The sequence below is a fragment of the Equus caballus genome, chromosome 23, assembly GCF_041296265.1.
Source record: "Equus caballus isolate H_3958 breed thoroughbred chromosome 23, TB-T2T, whole genome shotgun sequence".
NCBI classification, from domain to species: domain Eukaryota; kingdom Metazoa; phylum Chordata; class Mammalia; order Perissodactyla; family Equidae; genus Equus; species Equus caballus.
Window position 1 is genome coordinate 42,403,526 of NC_091706.1, and position 19,961 is coordinate 42,423,486.

The 19,961-nt window shown below is 35.9% G+C and overlaps 1 protein-coding gene across 50 annotated transcripts in view; it reads right to left on the bottom strand.

Annotated features, from left to right (window-relative positions):
- The window catches only part of PTPRD (protein tyrosine phosphatase receptor type D), a 2,083,106-nt gene that overhangs the window by 112,018 nt on the left and 1,951,127 nt on the right, over positions 1 to 19,961 (bottom strand). For 19 of the 50 annotated variants that reach the window (XM_070248854.1, XM_070248852.1, XM_070248834.1 and 16 more), the window contains 4 exons: positions 18,809 to 19,018; positions 12,855 to 13,015; positions 6,809 to 6,823; positions 1,721 to 1,833 (listed from right to left, as the gene is read on the bottom strand). In XM_070248854.1, the coding sequence (XP_070104955.1) occupies positions 1,721 to 1,833; positions 6,809 to 6,823; positions 12,855 to 13,015; positions 18,809 to 19,018 (499 nt within the window). The remainder of the gene's footprint in view (positions 1 to 1,720; positions 1,834 to 6,808; positions 6,824 to 12,854; positions 13,016 to 18,808; positions 19,019 to 19,961) is intronic. The other 31 variants (XM_070248848.1, XM_070248849.1, XM_070248841.1 and 28 more) reach the window with 5 other exon arrangements.

Here is a 19,961-nt window from a genome sequence, read left to right on the forward strand (position 1 = left end):
TCTAAGGTTGTTTCCAATACAGATCACACTTTACACAAAAGCCAGAGGAGGTGGCGGCAGTGCTGAGCAGCAAGGTACTGAGAAATAATTATTTTCTCCCTTTCTACAATGTGCTGTTCTTATAAAGGAGGATGGGCAATATAGGCAAGTAATCTTGTAGCAGATCATTTCTGTGGCTTTCAGCTCCTCTATCCACTGGATTAGCCAAAGTGAAAAGCATAGAAATTCCTGGGTCCATTTTAATAAGTTGCCTGTAGCCTGGAAAAGTCAGTGTACTACTCTTGCAAAAAGTGCTGAACTGAGAAGCTTTACTACTCAATTCATGTCAAGTTGCCTTAATGGAGTACCTGGGGGGGCGACTCAACAGGGGCATCCAAGGGACCACACTAATCCTGGTTTATTCAATCATCATGCACATGTTCATAGTCCACATTTATCAGCCTTTTAAAAACACACTTACAGGAGATTTTGGCTACGTGAACATTTTCTTCCACCTTTTATGCTGATGAGGGTATCACTTTACTTTTTAAAAAACAATTTTTAAAAAGTCTAACCTCATTTGAGATAGAATTTAAAAAAGCAAAGCATATTTATGATGATCTGTAAAGCTGCTAAAAATGCCAGACATTTCTTTAACTGAATAGTTACTACTTACTATGACATAACTCCATATAAAAGACAAAATATGCTAAAGACAATAAACTGTGTATTTTCAATTCAAAGCAACTCACTGAAAGTGTGTAGTTTAATAAATCTGTGGTGTACCATACTGAGAGTCAGAATATCCACTTGACAGAAAGAGAACTTCCCAAGAATTGGTAGTATAATACTACAACCAAATTTTAATCAAGCAATTTCTTAGATCGGCTCTTTGCTTTGTTCATTATCATTAGGTATTAAGATAGTGCCACTCAGTTTTATGTTTTTAGCTCTCTTTACCATTCGTTACTTGCCATTCATTTCATATAAACAAGATTTACTTAAAAGGAAGTAAAATACAACTAGGCTTGATTTAACAATACTGTACAAAATGCCCCTCAGCAGGAATAATATTTTTCCTCTGTTGAAGCACTTAATGTTCTTTATTTTAAGAAACAAGCATATTTTTCTTATCATCAGTCACTTTATGTGTCTCCCAGTAAGAAACTTAAATTGGTCAGTGAGATTTAGTATAGGGAATATTAGAGATATAAATTTTTGCCTTATTTTGTTTCTTTCCTTTCCTTCCTCCTTCTGGCCATCCCTTCTTCCCTCCCTCCTTTCTTTCAGAGTAACAAAAACACAAATTAATAGGAAAATATAAAATAAATATATTCTTCCCCAATGGGATGAATGATGTAACATTCATCCATGCATGCATGCATCCATACACCCCTTCACTTCATGAGAAACACAATTCTTTCTAGATAGGTTTCACTGAAAATAATACACTGTGTTAAGCCCATAAAAATGGAAGATATTCTTATAAGGCTATACTTTTTCCAAAATTTGAAGGCGAATAACAATTTTTTCTCCTCTCCACCCAGCTCAGATTTGCACAAAGAATTTAATTTTCTTTCAAGACTTATGTTTGGGTGAGTCTCTATAATATTAAAACAAAAGAGGAGGAAGCACAAAATTGTTGAAATAAAGTGACATATTCATCTCTCGAGGCAATAGCAATTGGCTATAAAACTTCCAGGAAAGACTTATTATGGACAAGATGAGTCAGGCCTCTTACCTGGTGTTTGAAAATTAAGACGCCTCAGTTCTACTGGGTCTGTTGGGTGGTGTGAAGGGACCTCCTTACTGTTCGGTATGCTGCTCTTTCTAGAGTCGGACTCTGCCCTCTTCCTATAGGGAGAAAATAAAAACTTAAGAATAAAACAAAAAACCAGTTGAAACAGATTTAAAAAGCAGGGCATCATGCCCAAGCGCCCCAGCTTTCAGTTTGGAAACTTTCTGAAGGGCTAGCTTTGTGATCTTGTCCAGGTTCTCTCCTCTCTTGACCTACAGTGTTTCCTCAGGTCTAAAACTGTTGTTTAAGGAGATGATCTCAAAGTATTCCATAAGCCCTAGAGTTAAATAATTCAGTGACTCTGCCTTTAGGCATTAAGGCGATGATGGGAAGATATGCTCAGATCCTTGTTCAGCTATTGTCCCTTATCCATTAGTTCTATTTGTGAGGAAGAGGATAGAGTAACCCTACCCTTGGTAGCCAATACTAAGATTGTTGTTACCACAGAGAAAAGCTTGAAAACTAGGGCTTCAAGCTGAACCACTAAATCTGCCACTCTTTCCTCTTTCTAAGAATATATAACTGGTGGCTACAAAGCGGAGCTGCATTGGATTTTCCCATATGGCAGATAAATACAGTAAGCAGCAAGTGCAGTTCTTTTTCTTTTCTTTTCTTTTTTTTGGTGAGGAAGATTGGCCCTGAGTCAACATCTGTTGCCAATCTTCCTCCATTTGCTTGAGGAAGATTGTCCCTGAGCTAACATCTGTGCCAATCTTCCTTTATTTTTTGTAAGTGGGATGCAGCCACAGCATGGCTTGCTGAGCAGCGTGTAGGTCTGTGCCTGGGATCCAAACCTGTGAATCCCAGGCCCCTGAAGTGGAATGTGTGAACTTAACCAGCGGGCCACCAGGCTGGCCCCAGTAAGTGCATTTTTAAGATTACAAGTTAGCCTAATACCCAGAAGGAGAATTGGGACCACACAAAGTCAACATCTCTTTTCTCTTTCAAATTCTAAAGAAAAATAGTGTTGGCTGCTTATAGTGTTAAGCTAACTGTGATTAACACTTTGTTAATGAAAGTCAATCATAGAAAGATCAGAGAAAAATTTCACCTTGTGGGTAGTCCCAGTCTCCTGATGCTCTTTAAGGCACGTGAACCATTAGCAGTGCCTTGTTATAAGCAATTCTTCACACTATTCATTTTACCTTTGTTTTAATTGCTACCTACTAGTTTTACTAAATACCCACGTTTAAAGTGTCACAATGTAAGTTTTAACAAATGTCTATGCAAGAAATATCAAATTTTCCCCTAAGATTTCTTAATTCATTTTTTTCAAACCCAAATAATCACAGAGTGGTACTTAACTATTTTCTTTCAGGTTGCCTTAGATTAAAAACTCACTTAACTTTTTCAAATAGTGCTTTATTCCAAATTTATTTCAAATAGTGCTTTATTCAGGTTGCCTTAGATTAAAAACTCACTTAACTTTTTCAAATAGTGCTTTATTCCAAATTTATTTCAAATAGTGCTTTATTCCAAATACTGCTTCCAGCAATCTCCAGGCTGGAGTCACAATCCTAGCACCTCCCTGCTGCTCAAAGCAAAGCCATTCTTATTTGGGGAAGGGGATGCGGTAAAGTGTTTAGGAACTCTCCCTTTCTCTTTTTGATAGGACCATGGGACAACTCATTAGTGTTGCTGTGGCAATGAGCTCTCATTCAGTGCCACCCAGGTCATTCCATGGTTAGCCAGAGGGCTATTGTGAAATAGCCTTTCTTTCCATCTCTGCCCATGTGTATAAATTAAAACTAACCAGCAGATGAAGGGAAGATAAATGCAAAGGAAAAGTACACTTGACTTACTCAAGTGCAATGCCTTCAGCAAAATATGTAGATAGAACGAATTTTCTTGGGTGAATCCTATTAGACACATTGGTCTCTCAAAACCTTGGATTAACCTGTCTCAAGATGTCCTTTTTCTACCTAAAGGTGTCAGGTACAGTCTTTAGACACAATGTACTGCCAAGCTATAGCACCAATCAGAGGTGAGCAGTGAATTTGAGATGTGCCAAAGGTACTAGCAGCTCCAGTTGCATGGAGTGGAAAATGAGAAGGAAAGAAGAAGAAGAGTTGGAGAGCTAGTGAGAAAGATATGAGAAGGAAGAGAAAGAGAGGCTTGGAAGATGATGTTAAAGAAGGACATGACGACCATTTTCAGAGTAGAAAATGTCACTGTGTTTCTACTACGGGTATTTGCCTCAAAACCCGGAGATTCATTTTACCACTGAAGACACAGAGTCTAAATGGGTTAATGAAATGCCACTGAGTGCAGTTAGTCGATCAATCCCACATGTAACAAACATAGGGTCATAGGGTTGGTCTTCTCACTCCAAATAATCCAGTGGCCCTTCTTAAGTTTTAGTCTTTTCACAAAAGATGGCATGGATGTTTTTCTTTGATGATGAGGCAGACCCAATGACTAAAATCTGGATTTTTATCCCTTCTAAAAGTAGCTCCACCATCATTCTTATAGGATTATGGAAACCAGACAGAGAAATATCTGGGCAAGGAAACTATTTCACTCTTACAGCTATTGCGGAACATCCTCCTTATCTTCTCTTCCACTGAGGCCAGGCTGAGTAACACTGAGACAAAAGGACAGAAAAGAATACTCTCTAAAGGAATTTAGTCAGTTTCTCTGGTGCCAGAAACGTTGAAAATCACATCTTGTTGCCCAGATGAGTCTCAGAAAACCCAGAGCATGGGACTAAAATTACAATTCATACTTGTAATAAGTAGGAGTGTCCTCACTTTTAATAACTAACTTCTCCCTCACTTTATCTCTTCAAACAAAATGACTTCCATGATCTCAGACTCAAAAAATCCTAGTCAGCTAGGAAAACCAGCTGGTTAATTTTTTTTTGCTTAGTTTAGTTTTGATGATCACAACATGGATAATTCTGGCTGCCCACACTCTTATCACATTATTTTTAAACATAAATGTGCAAAAAATTTTTTTCTAACAGAAAAGATTTCTAAGAAATGTTTGAAAGATGAAGAGTTTGGTCATCATCAGTAACAATGGTAAAAGCTTTAAAAAATAGAATTTATACTGTCGTAAAGTATTCAATGGCATATAATGGTCTAAATCAGGCCCAACATGAATGTAAGTAATAACATTTTTCCTGGTAAGTTTTTAGAGGTCTTGTTATTCTTATTTTCAACTAGAAAGTAGTGAAGAACAGTGACTAGAAATATATTCGGAATTTTACCTTGCTATTTTGTTTTTTTTAATTAAGATTATAAAGCCCTAGTGTAATTTATTCCTCATAGTGAGAAGTATCTATCGTGTACAGGAGTTATATGGGTGAAAAGGAAATAAAAGATGACATGGCATTTCAGAGACAGCAGAAACTGTATAAAATGTGTTTGTTTGGAATGTGAATAACGTACAACAAAAAGGACACTCTATGGTCTAAGGGGTGTTTTATTTTCGCTTACTCTCTCCTGGCTCTCATGTAGGGGTGACGTGGGAAGCAAGAACAAAGAGAGATTGAGTGGACGATCTTATCTATTCACTTGGAACAAAGATACTCAGACATAGGAGTACAGGCTTTCGGAAGAAAATATATTTACTTGAAATCTCTACTATGATTATTCAGAGGAATCAGTTCAAACACTTCACAATTTTGACATCATTAAGAATGTAACCCCAACTCTGCCACTACTGGTGTGTATCTCCTTGGGGAAGTCAACTACAAACCCTCTCAACGTCTTCACTTATAAAATAGAGGAGGAGGGTTAGAAGACGATATCAAGGTTTTGGCCCAACTCTCTCGTCTTAATAGAACAAGAAGGCAGTGCTGAAGTTGTGAAATGTGGAATTGTGTTATAATGGGAAGGATGATCTTTGAGTATATTAAGTTGGTTCAAAGTGTTTTGTCTTTCCGTTAAAAAAGAAAAAACTACTTTGCATGTGTTTTTCAGCTCAATTAATGACAACTAGTGATATTTACTTACAAAAAGAAAAAGAACCCTTATAGAGGTGGTAAGCTTTCTATCAGTGAAAGTGTAGTATAGCATCCTGACCAGTGTTCAGTAATTTTAGGGAAAATAACACAGCAGAAAATAACATGCCTCAAACTTTGAGGTGCATCAGAAACACCTGGGAGGCCTTGTTAAACTACAGGTTGCTGGACCAACACTTAGTTTCTGATTCAGTAGGTCTGGGATGGGGAAGAGAGTCTGAGAATTTGTATTCCTATCAAGTTCCCAGGTGACGCTGATGCTACTGCTACTGATCCAGGGACCACTCACTGAGAACCACTGGAGTGCAACACTGGGAGGAACGTAGGTTAGATGAGCATTGAGATCCTTATGTTAGTTTAATTTTTATGAAGAATTTAAATCTATCTATCAATATAGAAACAGATATACAGATTTTATATATATATACATATAGGTATGAGTTAGCTAGAACGTAAGGTTGGACCAATCAGTCAATAGTCACACAGTATAGCTATTATGATTATTATTATTGTTGTTGTTGTTATTACTATTGTTATTCAAAGCTAGATGACATGGAAAATAATTTGTAATTAGATAACAGTTTTCACTAAGTCACTGCCATCAATATTTAAAGGGTGTGAAAGTGCTAGTATTCCTCTATTGAGAGGTGACCTGAGATCAAACTTGAAAACTGGTCTTTACTAAGAACAAAACAAAACAAAAACAGAACAGTTTATGGGACACTTCACATTTCTGTTCTGCAGACACATTAACACATACAAATGCTCATTTAACCTTGATTACAAACACAACTCAGAGACTGGTTTTACTACCTTCCAAATTTATCTTTAAATAAAAGTAATCTTTTTTATCTTTTTATATAGACAAATTATTTTATTATTACCCCCAGAATTATTTTAATATAAAAATTATTTTATACATGAAGGCTTTATCCATCTTTCACTTGCCAGGTGTCATCTTTTATATTTAACCTCCACCCTCACCCCCTCAATACCTCCAAAGTCTACCCATATTTTATTTTTTGATTACTCAGCGTTAAAGGGGTTTGTTTTCTATTCCTCACCTGTCAGGTTTACTGCTCCATTTTAATGCAGCAAAAAAAAAGAAAAAGAAAGGCTAAATGTTAGTTGGCCAATGGTATCAAGAGTAACCATGACAACCAAGATTTAACAGTGCTCACAAGCAGACACACATTAGGAAATGACAGGGAATCAAAATATTTAAAGGCCTTTAACCATGACATAAACAAAGGACATGAGTGTACATCACTAAACAAAGCATTTGCGTGCGTGTGTGAATGTCACATTCACTTTTATCCATCAAGCTACAAAATATTGCCACAACTAATTATATCCCAGGAAGTATTTGATGGTAGAGATATAATTAGATTTTTACAAAACCTGTCATGAGAAAACTACTAATGTGCTCAACGGGAATACAACACTATTCCATATAAGAAATTTGTTCATTGAAAATAGAGTCCTCAGTCAAGAGGTATGTTATTCCTTTAATGATATAAAATACCTGCAAATTGCACTGAACTGCACAAAAATTGGCACAACTGTATAATACGCCATGAGGTAATAAAGTGGCAGAAATGATTTCTTCAAACACCTTTTGACAAGTAAGGTGATCATAAATCTTTTTTCCAATAAAAGATTAAATACATTTTCAGTTGTGGAAAAGTAATACTCATTATTATAAATCTACAGTGCATGACCCATCTATATAGCTAGGCTAATCCGGAAAAGTATTTTATTACCAGCCATTGACATGACAGATATTTTCCTAGTCAAAGAGGAGCTGCTGCCTGGGAACATATCTAACTCATGCTCAGAGACACTTTCACCTGTGAGAATATGTGGATTGTTTAAGTAACCATGTTCTTTATGCAGAGAGTAGAACCTTTACCTGAAAAGAATTAACCTAAATAATCTTCATATTGAGATGAATTGCAAAGTAGTATTTAGTGAGTTGTCAATTACAAAAATAAAGGTATCAAGTCCATATTAATGCCAATGAAATATATACCCAGGTTGCTAAAATATCTGGCTTTAAGATACATGAGTCCATCTCTTTGCAAAAATACAAAATCCACACTTAAATTGTACAAACATACACATACAAAGTGAATAATGAAAATGATATCAAACACATTGGCTAATTCTTTTTACTCTTAATTTTAAAGTGATTTACTTGGTGTGCCAGGTTTTAAAAAATCCTACATCTCTGTTCCTAACTTGCTCATTTTTTTAATCAATGAGATCATCAGGGAATCTGTTGTGGGAAAATCTATTCCTCTGGATGGAAGAGAACCACTTAGTGAATAATCAGTTTTGTATATTAAAAAGCTGTTGAGTATTCAGATGAACAAATGTATAGGTAGTGTGATTCACTCCCTCTTCCACAGAAATGTCAGCCTCACCACACACACGGGTACATATTTGGTGTAAATATCTAAGTTTGAAGGTTTTTGGAACTGGTATATTTAAATTATAGGCTGAGGGTTTTATTACAGCTTTTGCCAGCCAAGATGGTGATACTGAGTGGTGGAGGAAACTGAGTTTGTTTAACACTATTTGGCTTGTATAAATTTGATTATTCAATATCCCTCTATGTCATGCACTCCACTTGGCACAAGGGATACACAATAAGGCACAGTCTTTGACCTCCAGTTTAGTGGGGGCAGAAAGCCAAGAGAATGGACAATTACAGTGATGCGGTAGGTTCTACGCATGGATAAGTAGAAAATGCTGTAAGAGCATAGAAAATGGGACCCTAAGGAAGCCTGAAGTGGTAGAAAAGAGAGGACAAGGAGGAGGAACCCAGGAAGGCTTTTAATATAGTAGGTGGTATCTAGCTTACTTCTAAATGATGAGTTACAGAGTTAGCTAGGCCAAGAGGAGTGGCCATGGAGTGGGAGGAAAGACATTCCAGGCTTAGGGAGGGACCTACTCAAAGGCCAGAAGGCAGAATCAACTGGCATCGCTCAGTGTGGTTGGGCATGGCAGCATGTTTCTTCAAAGCATCTCAAAATATTCTGTACTGTATTTCTTTCTTTGATGACAGCTTGGAAATATATATTGGGTTGATGTAAAAAGAGAAGACTAAAGAGGCAAAGCCCACAGACAGCCAATGTTGGATCTGAAGCTCGAAAAGCTGAAGTCTCTATTTTAGTCACATCTACCTCATGGCCTCACACATAAACATCTTGGAGTGGGGATGAAAATTTATTCTCTCTACAGTAACCATTCAGGTTAGACTATTACTATTCAAACATGTAAATTTTGCATAGACCATGCCTTAGATCTTTCCAACCTCCTAATCCATATTTTCTTTTTCTCTAGAGTACATAATAAACGCTTCTCATCTATCCTGAAATGCTTTTCCATAGAATCAGGTTAATATTTTATTTTAAAATATTTTCTTTATAAACAATTCCTGGGGAGTTCTAGGATGATTGAAAAGCCTTCCGTATGTAACAGACGCATAGGGCAGATGAATATCTAAGAGCATTCAATTGCTTCATGGACTTTTTGTGTGTGTAGGGGGCAGATGAATGAAGGGCAACCTGGAGTCATATTTAAAAAGCACACACACACACTGGAGGCAGAAATAATATAGTACTAATTCTATTACTTGGTTTTCGATGTTCTTAGATCAGAGAACATTATTATTAAAAAGGTTCAATTATCTAGATAACTTTTTATCTATAAATTTACTTATTTTATAAATACATTTAATTATTTCATAAATGAGGAAATCGAGGCCCAGAGTGTTGGCATGATTTCTACCCCATATGGCCAGCTAGTCACCGAGCTGGGACTTGAACTCAGGTTTCCTGAATCCTAATTCAGTGTGTTTTTCTAAACCTTCCCACCATCTTATCTTTGTAGTTTACATTTTGAAATCACTGTATATATCACATATAGAGAACAAAATTTCAAAAATAAAATCATATTGCAAGATGACTTACTCAACATATTTTAATTTTCTGATGGTTCAGAAGGTATTTTAGGGCCCTTATAAAGCTTCAGTGATAATGTTTTGTCATTGATTATCAATGTATCATAGGTTTACAAATTAGTAGATTAAAAATAAAGTCAAATGAATAGAATGGCAGGTAGAAGAGTATGCTATTTCCACATTAATATAATTAACAGGAATAAGTCTCAAAGTCTCCTCAGATGGCTGGATGAAATATCCTTCTTTGTATGGACAAACTATCCATAGCTACAGACCTACTCATAACGCAAGTAGAAGTGTAAGCAGGTGTATATGATAAACAGGATTATCAACATAATATGAGTCAACAATATTTTATACTCATTCCTTGCTCAAAATACTATTTGCATACAGGAAGTGAGACACTTTAATAATAATAATAATAATGATACATTCAATTCTGAGCCATTATCAATGACCTATGTATAAATTGAAAGACATCTAAAACGAGAGATGAAGTATTTATTATATAATTAACTTTGCTCAGAATCTAAGCCATAAAAGATACTATTCATTGCCTACAGAAGATTTCGTCTTGAACTGCCTCATGATAATCAACAAGGACATTGTTGGGTCTACTTGAATTTCAAGTCAGGAATGTTCTTTACTGCTGAAGCAAGCATTTCTATTTCAGAAATGCTTCATGGGCCTTCAGATGGTTAGCTAAATATACTTAGCATTCGAGGATGTGTGCATCTTCCAACAATTGCATTAGACGATGCTTACATATGCACACACTAAAATGTGACTCTATTTTAATAGAGTCATAACGCCTTTAAATACGATACTTCTTTTTGCAGGATTAGGAAAAATTATAACTGAGTTGATTTTTCTCAAGCACATACAGATAAAGAAAGAAAAACAAATCTTTTAAAAATTATCAAGGTTTATAAACCTATTTATTCACATTTATGTAACTGATTCACAAATGCCATGCATATCTCTCTTAAGTGGCACGACTTAATGATAGCCAGATACATCCAAATGAAACACAACTTAAAAAAACAAGGCAATCATTTTGTCCATTTTGAATAATCACAAAACGTCATGTGACATGGTTTAGAAATGCAACTGTCAGGAAGCATCTGTTTTCTGATCTGACTCCCACAATCTGATGTGAGGTGATCACCTGAATAAACATTTCAGAGAAAACAATTATAATACTACTTTTGCTTTTTTATTGTCATTTCGTTTCTGGTAGTAAGTACAGCACACGAACAGCAAAGGGTACTGGCTCCTGCTTGGACTCACACAGGATCTGTTATTGTTTTGGGGCATTGGGTGCCTCGTGCTACCTGCCCTTACCTCTTACACAGGAGAAAGGTGCTCAAATACAGTGGGGTCCTTAACATACACACTGATAAAACACACATTGGGATGGGAAGATTGAAACCATCAACTAAGAGATTTTGGCCTTCAATCACCTGCTTTTCCAGCTATTCTATGACAAGGATATTTCAGCGAGGCAGTGATCAGAAAAAAAAAAACAATAATGGATATTTCTTTCATTCTCTCTAACTCTAAGACAGGATAGGTAATTTAATGGGTTACGAGTATGAACTTCTTTAATTTTCCCTTTTTTTCCTCAACTCTCTTCTCACACTAGATTAATGTGGACATAGCCTCATAAGAAAAAGTTTTTCAAAGGAGATGTATCTCAAAGGATATTTTTTTGAGTCAAGAGTAGAATTTATGAAAAAAGGGATATTCCAGGAACATAAGAAGAAGAACATACTTAACAAACAAATACAGGTAGAAATAATTAAGGTAAATCCAATGAAGGGAGCTTTATGGGTAGGAAAAAGAAACAACGGAAATAAGATTATCAGCTTAAGCATGTAATCAAGAATCAAATGAAGACATTCTCATCTGATTTTGAAGGTCAAGGTTAGAAGGGGAGAGAGAGGGCAGGGAAAAGAGAGAAAGAAGCTATTTTACAGTAGAGGGAAGAGATCATCTTCATAGTAGCATTCTGAAAGATGACACACTATAAAGGAAAAGGGGAACACAGATTTAAAGTTTCATAAAAATAGAATTTGGTTTGGAAGAAAAGAAAAACTGACATAAAGGGAGATAATTCAGAATTTAGTCATTCTAAATGTTTAAGAGACTGTATTATATATGACAATTTTTATAATTTCAATACTTATAATAATATAATTTTATTTTTTAAATCAGAAAGGATTTAGGGGAAGAATTACTAATGTCCTCTATCCACTTGACTGAGCAGTGACCTATGGGAAAAATTTGCTTATTTATAATGGAGGCAAAAATAGAATTGAAAAAGAGTGGAAGATTAAATGTACAACTGAAATCTCACAAGGTTGTAATCTATCATAACATTAATAAAAAAAAAAAGAGTGGAAGATCAGAAAACATGGGGTAAATGTGGATAATTTGCATCCTAATTATAGTCAAAGCCTTTTAGGTCAGATTTATATTTGGGAGTATTAAGACCGAGCTTATACTTTTTTAAAAGGAAAATGGTACCTTGCATCCCTTCTTGGACATAAATGAGAATTCACTACTGAAGATGCAGAATAAGGGTTAGAAGCAAAGTGGGAAAGGAAAAAGTTAATTCTCTTTCTCTTCTTTCCTTCTTTAAGCTTCAATTTTTAGCTACCTTTGCTAAGTTTTGAGAAATAGCTACAGGAAAAAAAATCTCGGCACATGTGCACATTAGACTTATGAAAGGGACACAAATGTGCAAATTTGCAATAGCCTTTCAAAAACTATGTTGACATGGATTAATTAATCATCTAAAATAATCAAACGCAAGCTTACATGGAGTTATCTGCTTGTGAATATAGTAATGTCTCAAGTGTCATGCAGAGTGCTCATACTGCATAAAGTAGCTCAGAAGATGTAGGCTAGAGTCCATGTACGCTGGGCAACAAAGTCTATACACACACTGAATGAGATTTTAAGTAGCACAGTCTTTACATTTTGTTCTAACTCTAATGGAAACATTTTCCCAATGATTATTGGGGTTGCATGGAAGTATTTTTACTAAGATCAACCACATAATGACCACAGAAGGGTGATAAAGTCTTCAAAACTAAGGCTGCCCCCAAGGTTGCAATAGAAATATTGGGCAAACCTACCTTTTATAAAGAAGAATAGCTATGACAATGCAGATGATAAAGACCACTGCAAGGACAGGACCTACAACCCAGATCAAGCCTTCCTCTTCATCCGTAATTGGCTGTGGATCCAGATCCATTGACACAACAGGGTCAGAGTAGGGGCTGGTTGCATACATCTTCTAAGGAAAAACAGAGACTATGTTAGTTATAAAATAATGACTTTCTAGAAAGTATCTTCAGCATTAGAAGAAGCAAAGATTCAGGACACAGTGGATTTGATGATATGTGAAACAATGTTAGTAAAAAAGAATGAGACGGGAAGAAAGGAGAGGGGATGGGGAGGAAAAGGAACGAAAGAAGGAAGAAAGGAATAAGGAAAGACGTTTTGCAATCTAAATTTCCTTATGGAGTGAATTATTTTATAATAAAATCATTTTTGATGGCAAAAATTACTCCATAGATACGTTTTCATTGGGATCTATATGTGGTATATAAAATGCTCTTATGAAATATAAAGTACCAATAATTAACCAATCACAAAACGTTCAATGAGCATTTACATTGTAACAATGTGCTACATACCACGTGAAAATCAACAGAAACATTATACTTCCAGCCCTCAAGATGTCATTATCCAGCTAAGGAGACCAAATTAAAAAAGTAAACATTTATAGAGCAAACTGTCAGTATTTAATTATATGTTAAATTATGTAAATAGTCCTTGGTGCTGTACATTAGTTAGAAAATGGAGGCCAAACAATGACAAAGTCTACAACTTCAAAAGAGAAGTCCAATGTTTAATTATAGATGCAAGATCTATGAAATTGATGATACGGCTTTCTAGAACATAGACGTTTTATAACTTAAAAGGATTTAGCAGCTCCCATTTAATTTTATTACAGTTACTGCTCAGAGGTTGATATGATTGTTCCCAATAAATAATTGATACAGAGAATAGGGAACCCTTGTAGACTGTTGGTGGGTATGTGAATTGGTACAGCCATTATGAAAACAGTATATCAGTTCCCTAAAACATTAAAAATACAACTACCATATGATGCTGCAAACCCACTCCTGGGTATACATTCAAAGGAAATTAAATCACTATCTGGAAGAGATCTGTACACCTGTGTTCAATGCAGCGTTATTTACAATATCTAAGACACGGAAACAACTTAAGTGTCCTTTGACAGAAGAGTGGATTAAAAAATGCGAGAGATATATATATATACATAATATACACTCACATAATGAAATATTATTCAGCCATAAAAAAGAAAGAAATGCTGCCATTTCATGGATGAACCTGAGAGCATTACACTAAGTGAAATAAGCCAGACAAAGACATATACTGTAATGGTATCACTTATGTCTAGAATCTAAAACAAAACCAATCTATTTCATAGAAATGGAGAATAGAATGGTGGTTGCCAGGGGCTGGAGGGAGAGAGAAATGGGGAGATGTTGGTCAAAGAGCACAAACCTTCAGTTATAAGAAGAACGAGTTTTGAGGAACTAATGTACAGTGTGGTGACTATAGTTAGTAATATGGTATTGTATACTTGAAAGTTGCTGAGAGTAGATCTTAGACCCTCTCACCATACACACACAAAAAAATAGTTAACTATGTGAGGTGATGGATGTGCATTATCTTGACCTTGTTAATCATTCCATAATGTGTATGTCTGTGTGTGTGTGTATATACATATATACATAATCATTATGTTCTGAATTTTAAGTACATACAATTATATTTGGCAATTATTCCTCAATAAAGTTGGGAAAAATATATAGTTACTTGGTGAAGGAACGGACTGAATATCTAAGAATTTTGTTCTTGTAATATCCTATTTTATTCTGTCTTAGACTATCTCAGAAAAGGATTCTCTTGACTCTACCCCCTTATAAAGTCCTGTCTTTACCTTTTTCAACAGAGACCAGTCCACATACACAGGCTGCCCTGCCTGTCCTACAACTCACTCCTCATGTCTTCTCACTCCAGCACCACCAATGATCCTGTTCTCTCGTTTCCCAAATCTAAATGTCTTTATTCAGTCCTTACCCTTCCAGACATCTTTTCCAGATTTGCCACAGTTGATCAAATCTTCTTTAAAATTCCCTCTTCTGACTCTAATTCCGTACTCAACTGGTTCCTTCCTAATCTTTCCAACTGATCATGTCCTGTTGAGTTAACTGCCTTGGAATCCATCCTTTGTGCAGCATTCTTAACTTCTGTTCTTTGCTATTTTTTTTCACCCTTATCTGGCAAGGTCATCCCCAGTTTTAACTTCTAACCTCAATACAGATTATTTCCTCATTAATGTTCTTGAACTCAGAAACTCTGCTAAGTCCCAGACCTTCACTTCCAATTGTTTCTAGAGATTAATACATGTATCCTCAACTTAAGAATTGCATGTGCTATGTCCCTGCTTCCCAGAAATACCCTCCTTCTGATTTGTCAACTTTTCTCATTTTTTCAACATCTAGGAATGAGAAACTACTGATTTTATCTTATAAATGATCCTCAGGTCCATCCACCCTCTTTCTAGTCTCATGGCTACCACTTTTCTTTGGGACTTCATTCATACTCATCCAACCATATCAAGAGTCTTCCTTCTTCTAACAGTCTCCAATGCTACTAGAGTTATTATCCTAAACTGCAGCTATAAAACCTTCAGGAGCCCCTCTGGTGATTCCTAAATAAAACCCAGACATGTCAGCATGGTTCCTAAGGGTCTCCACAATTTTGTTTAAACTTTCTTACTATGTACAACTTATTCCATCCCAGTGAACTTCTTGCTACCACTCTCCAAATACTCTATTCTCTCTTTAACTCTCTCACAAGTTGCACAACATTTAGCTCCTGAAATCAGCTAATCTCCAAGGCTCCATCTAAATGCTGCCTCCACTGAAGCTACGTCTCCTTAACTAGAAATAATCAGTCATTACATACAAAATGTATGTAAAAATAATTTAAAATTTTTAAGTAGTCTTATTCCTTTTTTAATGGCATTTGCCAAACTCTATTTTGTCTTTTTATTTGTGCATATTCTTTATTTTCTTTAATAAAACTATAAACTCCTAGAAGGTAAAGATTTATATATTATTTGTGTTTGTATGCATACAGCAGCTAGTACAGAACTTTGCACTTAGTGAGTTCCCAGAAAATCTCTTGAATAAAATAAAATGCCCATCTTTTACAATGGCTGAGATTATCAAGACATGAGGGAGTTTCTCATTTTCCCATGATCAGTAGAAACATCTAATTTTTTACTTTGCATTTAAAAAATTTTAGTTTAGGGGCATATATTCTGAATTTAAGTACAGCAAGCTCAGCAGTCACTCTGGAGAACACATGCCCCACTAAATGCTTATATACTATTCTTATTTCCATTTTCTTCACTGTGCCCAGGAAAGAGACTGACTAGACTTTCAGGCTTCCTAATGCATCAAAAGAAGAGAAAAACTCAGTATATTTCCAATCTTCTCAGAAGCAGCTAAACAAACAAAAAAAGATACGTATAGTGTAAGGATTTACACAAAGGACTTGGCAAAGACACTAAATATCCAAGAAACGTGATTCTTTATATAATTGTTTGTTTTGGTTTATACTTTTCCCTCTCCATTTTGTAGGTCACACTCAAGTTATTTTCTGGTCAAAAGTAAACAAAATTCTCTGACATGAAATTCTTTCCCAAGAGCCTTTGAGATAATAATCTTGGTCAGCCAAGATCGAAATCTAAGGAGAGGTTTTCCTAAAGCACGTAGATTTCCAACCCAAATCAGCAAACAGAGACATGTGAAAATGAGAAGAAAACAAAACCATAAAATGATACCCGCCTCGTGAAAAGTAGAATTTGTTCAGTCTTTGAGGGTAACAGAAAAGATCAAACCTTTGGTCATTTTAAACCTGTCCTCTTATATTCTTAATATGAGGCAATGGACTGGGGAAAAGCTTGCGGCTTTGGAGAGGGGACATATTTTCTGTATGCAAATTATGAATCCACCCTTGGAGTGGTTAGGTGCTTTATTAACAATCACTCATGAAAATTTGAGGCTTACAAAAGGACTGTATCACTGCTAACATTATACTAGTTAGCTACAAGTCTCTTCTACAAAAAGTAAACGCTGGCCTGAAAACGTACATGAAATACAAAAGGCATGCTGTTAACTTTGAGAACAATATTGAGAAAGATGATAAAGAAAAGGGCAATTCAGATAAAATATTTGGAAAAAAATTCTAATTATATAATTTTTTTTTTTAAAGATTGGCACCTGAGCTAACAACTGTTGCCAATCTTCTTCTTTTTTTCCTGCTTATTTCCTCCCAACTCCCCCAGCACATAGTTGTGCATTTTGAGTTGTACGTCCTTCTAGTTGTGGCACATGGGATACCACCTCAACATGCCCTGATGAGCAGTGCCATGTCCACGCCCAGGATCCAAATCAGGGAAACTCTAGGCCTCGGGAAGCGGAGCGTGTGAACTTAACCACTCAGCCACGGGACTGGCCCCTCTAATTATATAATTAATGAAATAGTGAGATGACATACTAAGGGAAGGAGCAGACTCTTCATCAACGATGAGGCATTTAAACACTACTAGAAATGTCTGGGAGACATTAGAAACCAGTCTCTGACAGTGCCACAAACAGGCTGCATGATCTGATGAGATTTCTCTTCCTTGCTGGATTCTCTGATCTACCTCAATGGTCTGAATGTTCTTTCTGAAATGTTCTAGAGCTATTTAAAGAAAATTACTTTCAAATATCTAAAAGTCATTTTAAAAAAGAAAAAACATCAGTTCCAACATTCCATTCCCTTGATGTTCTGTCTAAAACCTCAACTAGAAAGAGAAAGCATATCCATGCATTAAAATTCCAGGAAGCCCGTCACTTTGTTTTCAAATGACATTCTGTGCACAAAGGTAAACCAGGCAGAAAGGCTGCCTTTGTGTTTTGATTTTCCACAGGGGAATTCCTTCAGTCATTTGAAGAGAAGCCCTACTGTACGTGCTAACTCCTGATGTGGAGAAATCTTTGATACACCTCAGGCTTCTTATATACGGGAAGTGATGGCTCAAGTGAGTTGGCATGCTTGTCAGTTTTAGGCCCCTATTAGAAAGATAGAGTTTAGAACACGTATATTAAATGTTAACATGAACTGCCACTTCAAAATCCACCCCATTCCCATCTACAATTTCTCTCTTTTTTTTTCTTAACATTCAAAGCAACTGAAGCATAAAACGACATAAGAGCAAGATGAATTACATAAAAGAAGACAACTCATTATTTAGAGTACCTTAGGAATTCTCTGTTTTATTGAGTTATTTTCTAACTTTCTTGGCTTTTCACTGATAAAGTCACTGGTAAATTGCTATAATTAAAGAAGCTGGCTGTGCTCGCCTTTTCCTAGACAGAACTTCCCCATGAATCTGGGTAGAGCGCATTGTGGGCTCACTGGCAGTTATAGGAGAATAAAGTACAATCACCTCCAATCAATGCTTTCAAATACCTGGAAGTATACTTTATTTAAACCCAGGGCTTGTTAGTTCCTATTGTAAATCACACAGGCTGATGTCTATTAGGTATTATGAAAGACTTTTTTTTTTGGAGAACAGCCATTTTAAAAGGATGAGGAAAGAGACTGTGAACATTGATGGCTGTCACCCTTCTATCAATACGTGTGTCACACTGAAAGGTCTCAGGAACAACATCAAATCAATTTGGCACTTCATATACTAGAAGTCCACCTAAATTCCCTGACATTAGAGATGCAGCCTTGTATGTAATGAAATCTCAAGCAAATTACTCAGCAATGTTCAAAGAGTAGGTAGCCTGTTATTATGTTTAAGTTAGTGACAGCTCATGACAAATAATCAAGATAGATGTACCTACACATCCAGAAACAACCATATTCTGGTGAAAATGTGTAAGAACACCATAGGAAATAGATGCCATCACAATTAACTTACAGACTCTGCGTGTTCCATCACAGCCAACACAAAGAAGACATATTCTTGACCACTTTGGAGTTGCTTGTTTGTAAATCCACCATAATGTTTATCATCCCCCAGGGTGAACTCAGTGGGAAGAACATCAAAGTGAGCAGCAATATATGGCTTTAATTCAACTTCTCTCCCATAACGGATACTTCTGCGTTTCCTAGATATCTCTTTAAGCAGCTTAAGGGAAAAAGAGAAAGAAATGTAAACAACAGTAACCCAACTTAACTACGGTTTAATGGAAGAAATTAAGCCAGGACTGGGAACAACCCAAATACAATTTGTCTACATTTCATGGAGCATGTGAGCATCACTAAATCTCAGTTTTCTGTATCTTTCAAATGCTTGTCTTGCTGTTAAGGTAAGACACTGGACTGCTATTGCAAGGCCCAGGCTATACACACAGGGCTATGAATCCTTTACTGGTAGCTCATATCATTGTCTACCCAAATGAAATCTCTCAAAGGGCAAGAGTGCATTATAACTTGTCTAAGGAAAAAAGTCAGCTTGATTCACAGAAACCTGTCATGCAGGCTCTATTATTGTTATTTGTCAAACAAGTAGTAACATCAGATAAAGCCTTCTAAATCTCCAAATATGACCAACTTTTTGGAGAAGTCAGCACCATTTCAGATTATTTTTAGTAATGAGATAATTTACATGATGCAAATTCCCTCAAATCTGCAGAAATGGAATCTGATGACCAATTTTTAGTTGACGTATTTAATAGACATTGTCACTCATTTAATAATTTCTGGCTTGACTTGGCTCCTTGAGAACCATTTGGGATATGATTCCTCACATTTATCATGGCATCAACTTTTTCTGGAGCTGACAGTTCTCTGGAGAGGTTGAATTATCTTGCCAGGTGATCTAGGCAGGGTCGATAAAAATTAATTTTAATATTACCCCGAAGAAAACAAACATACACTTGTATTTCTAAAAGAAAAATGTAGAAATTATGTTTTGATTCTCTATTCTTTTGCATTAACCCTTTCTTAGGAGAAAATCATGTTAATAGTATTTTATGACAAATGGCTTCAAAATGATGTTGAAGTTAGCTTTGTCTACTCCCATTAAATATCGGTATTTCAAAGGGATTAACAGGGAAAAAGAAACTCAT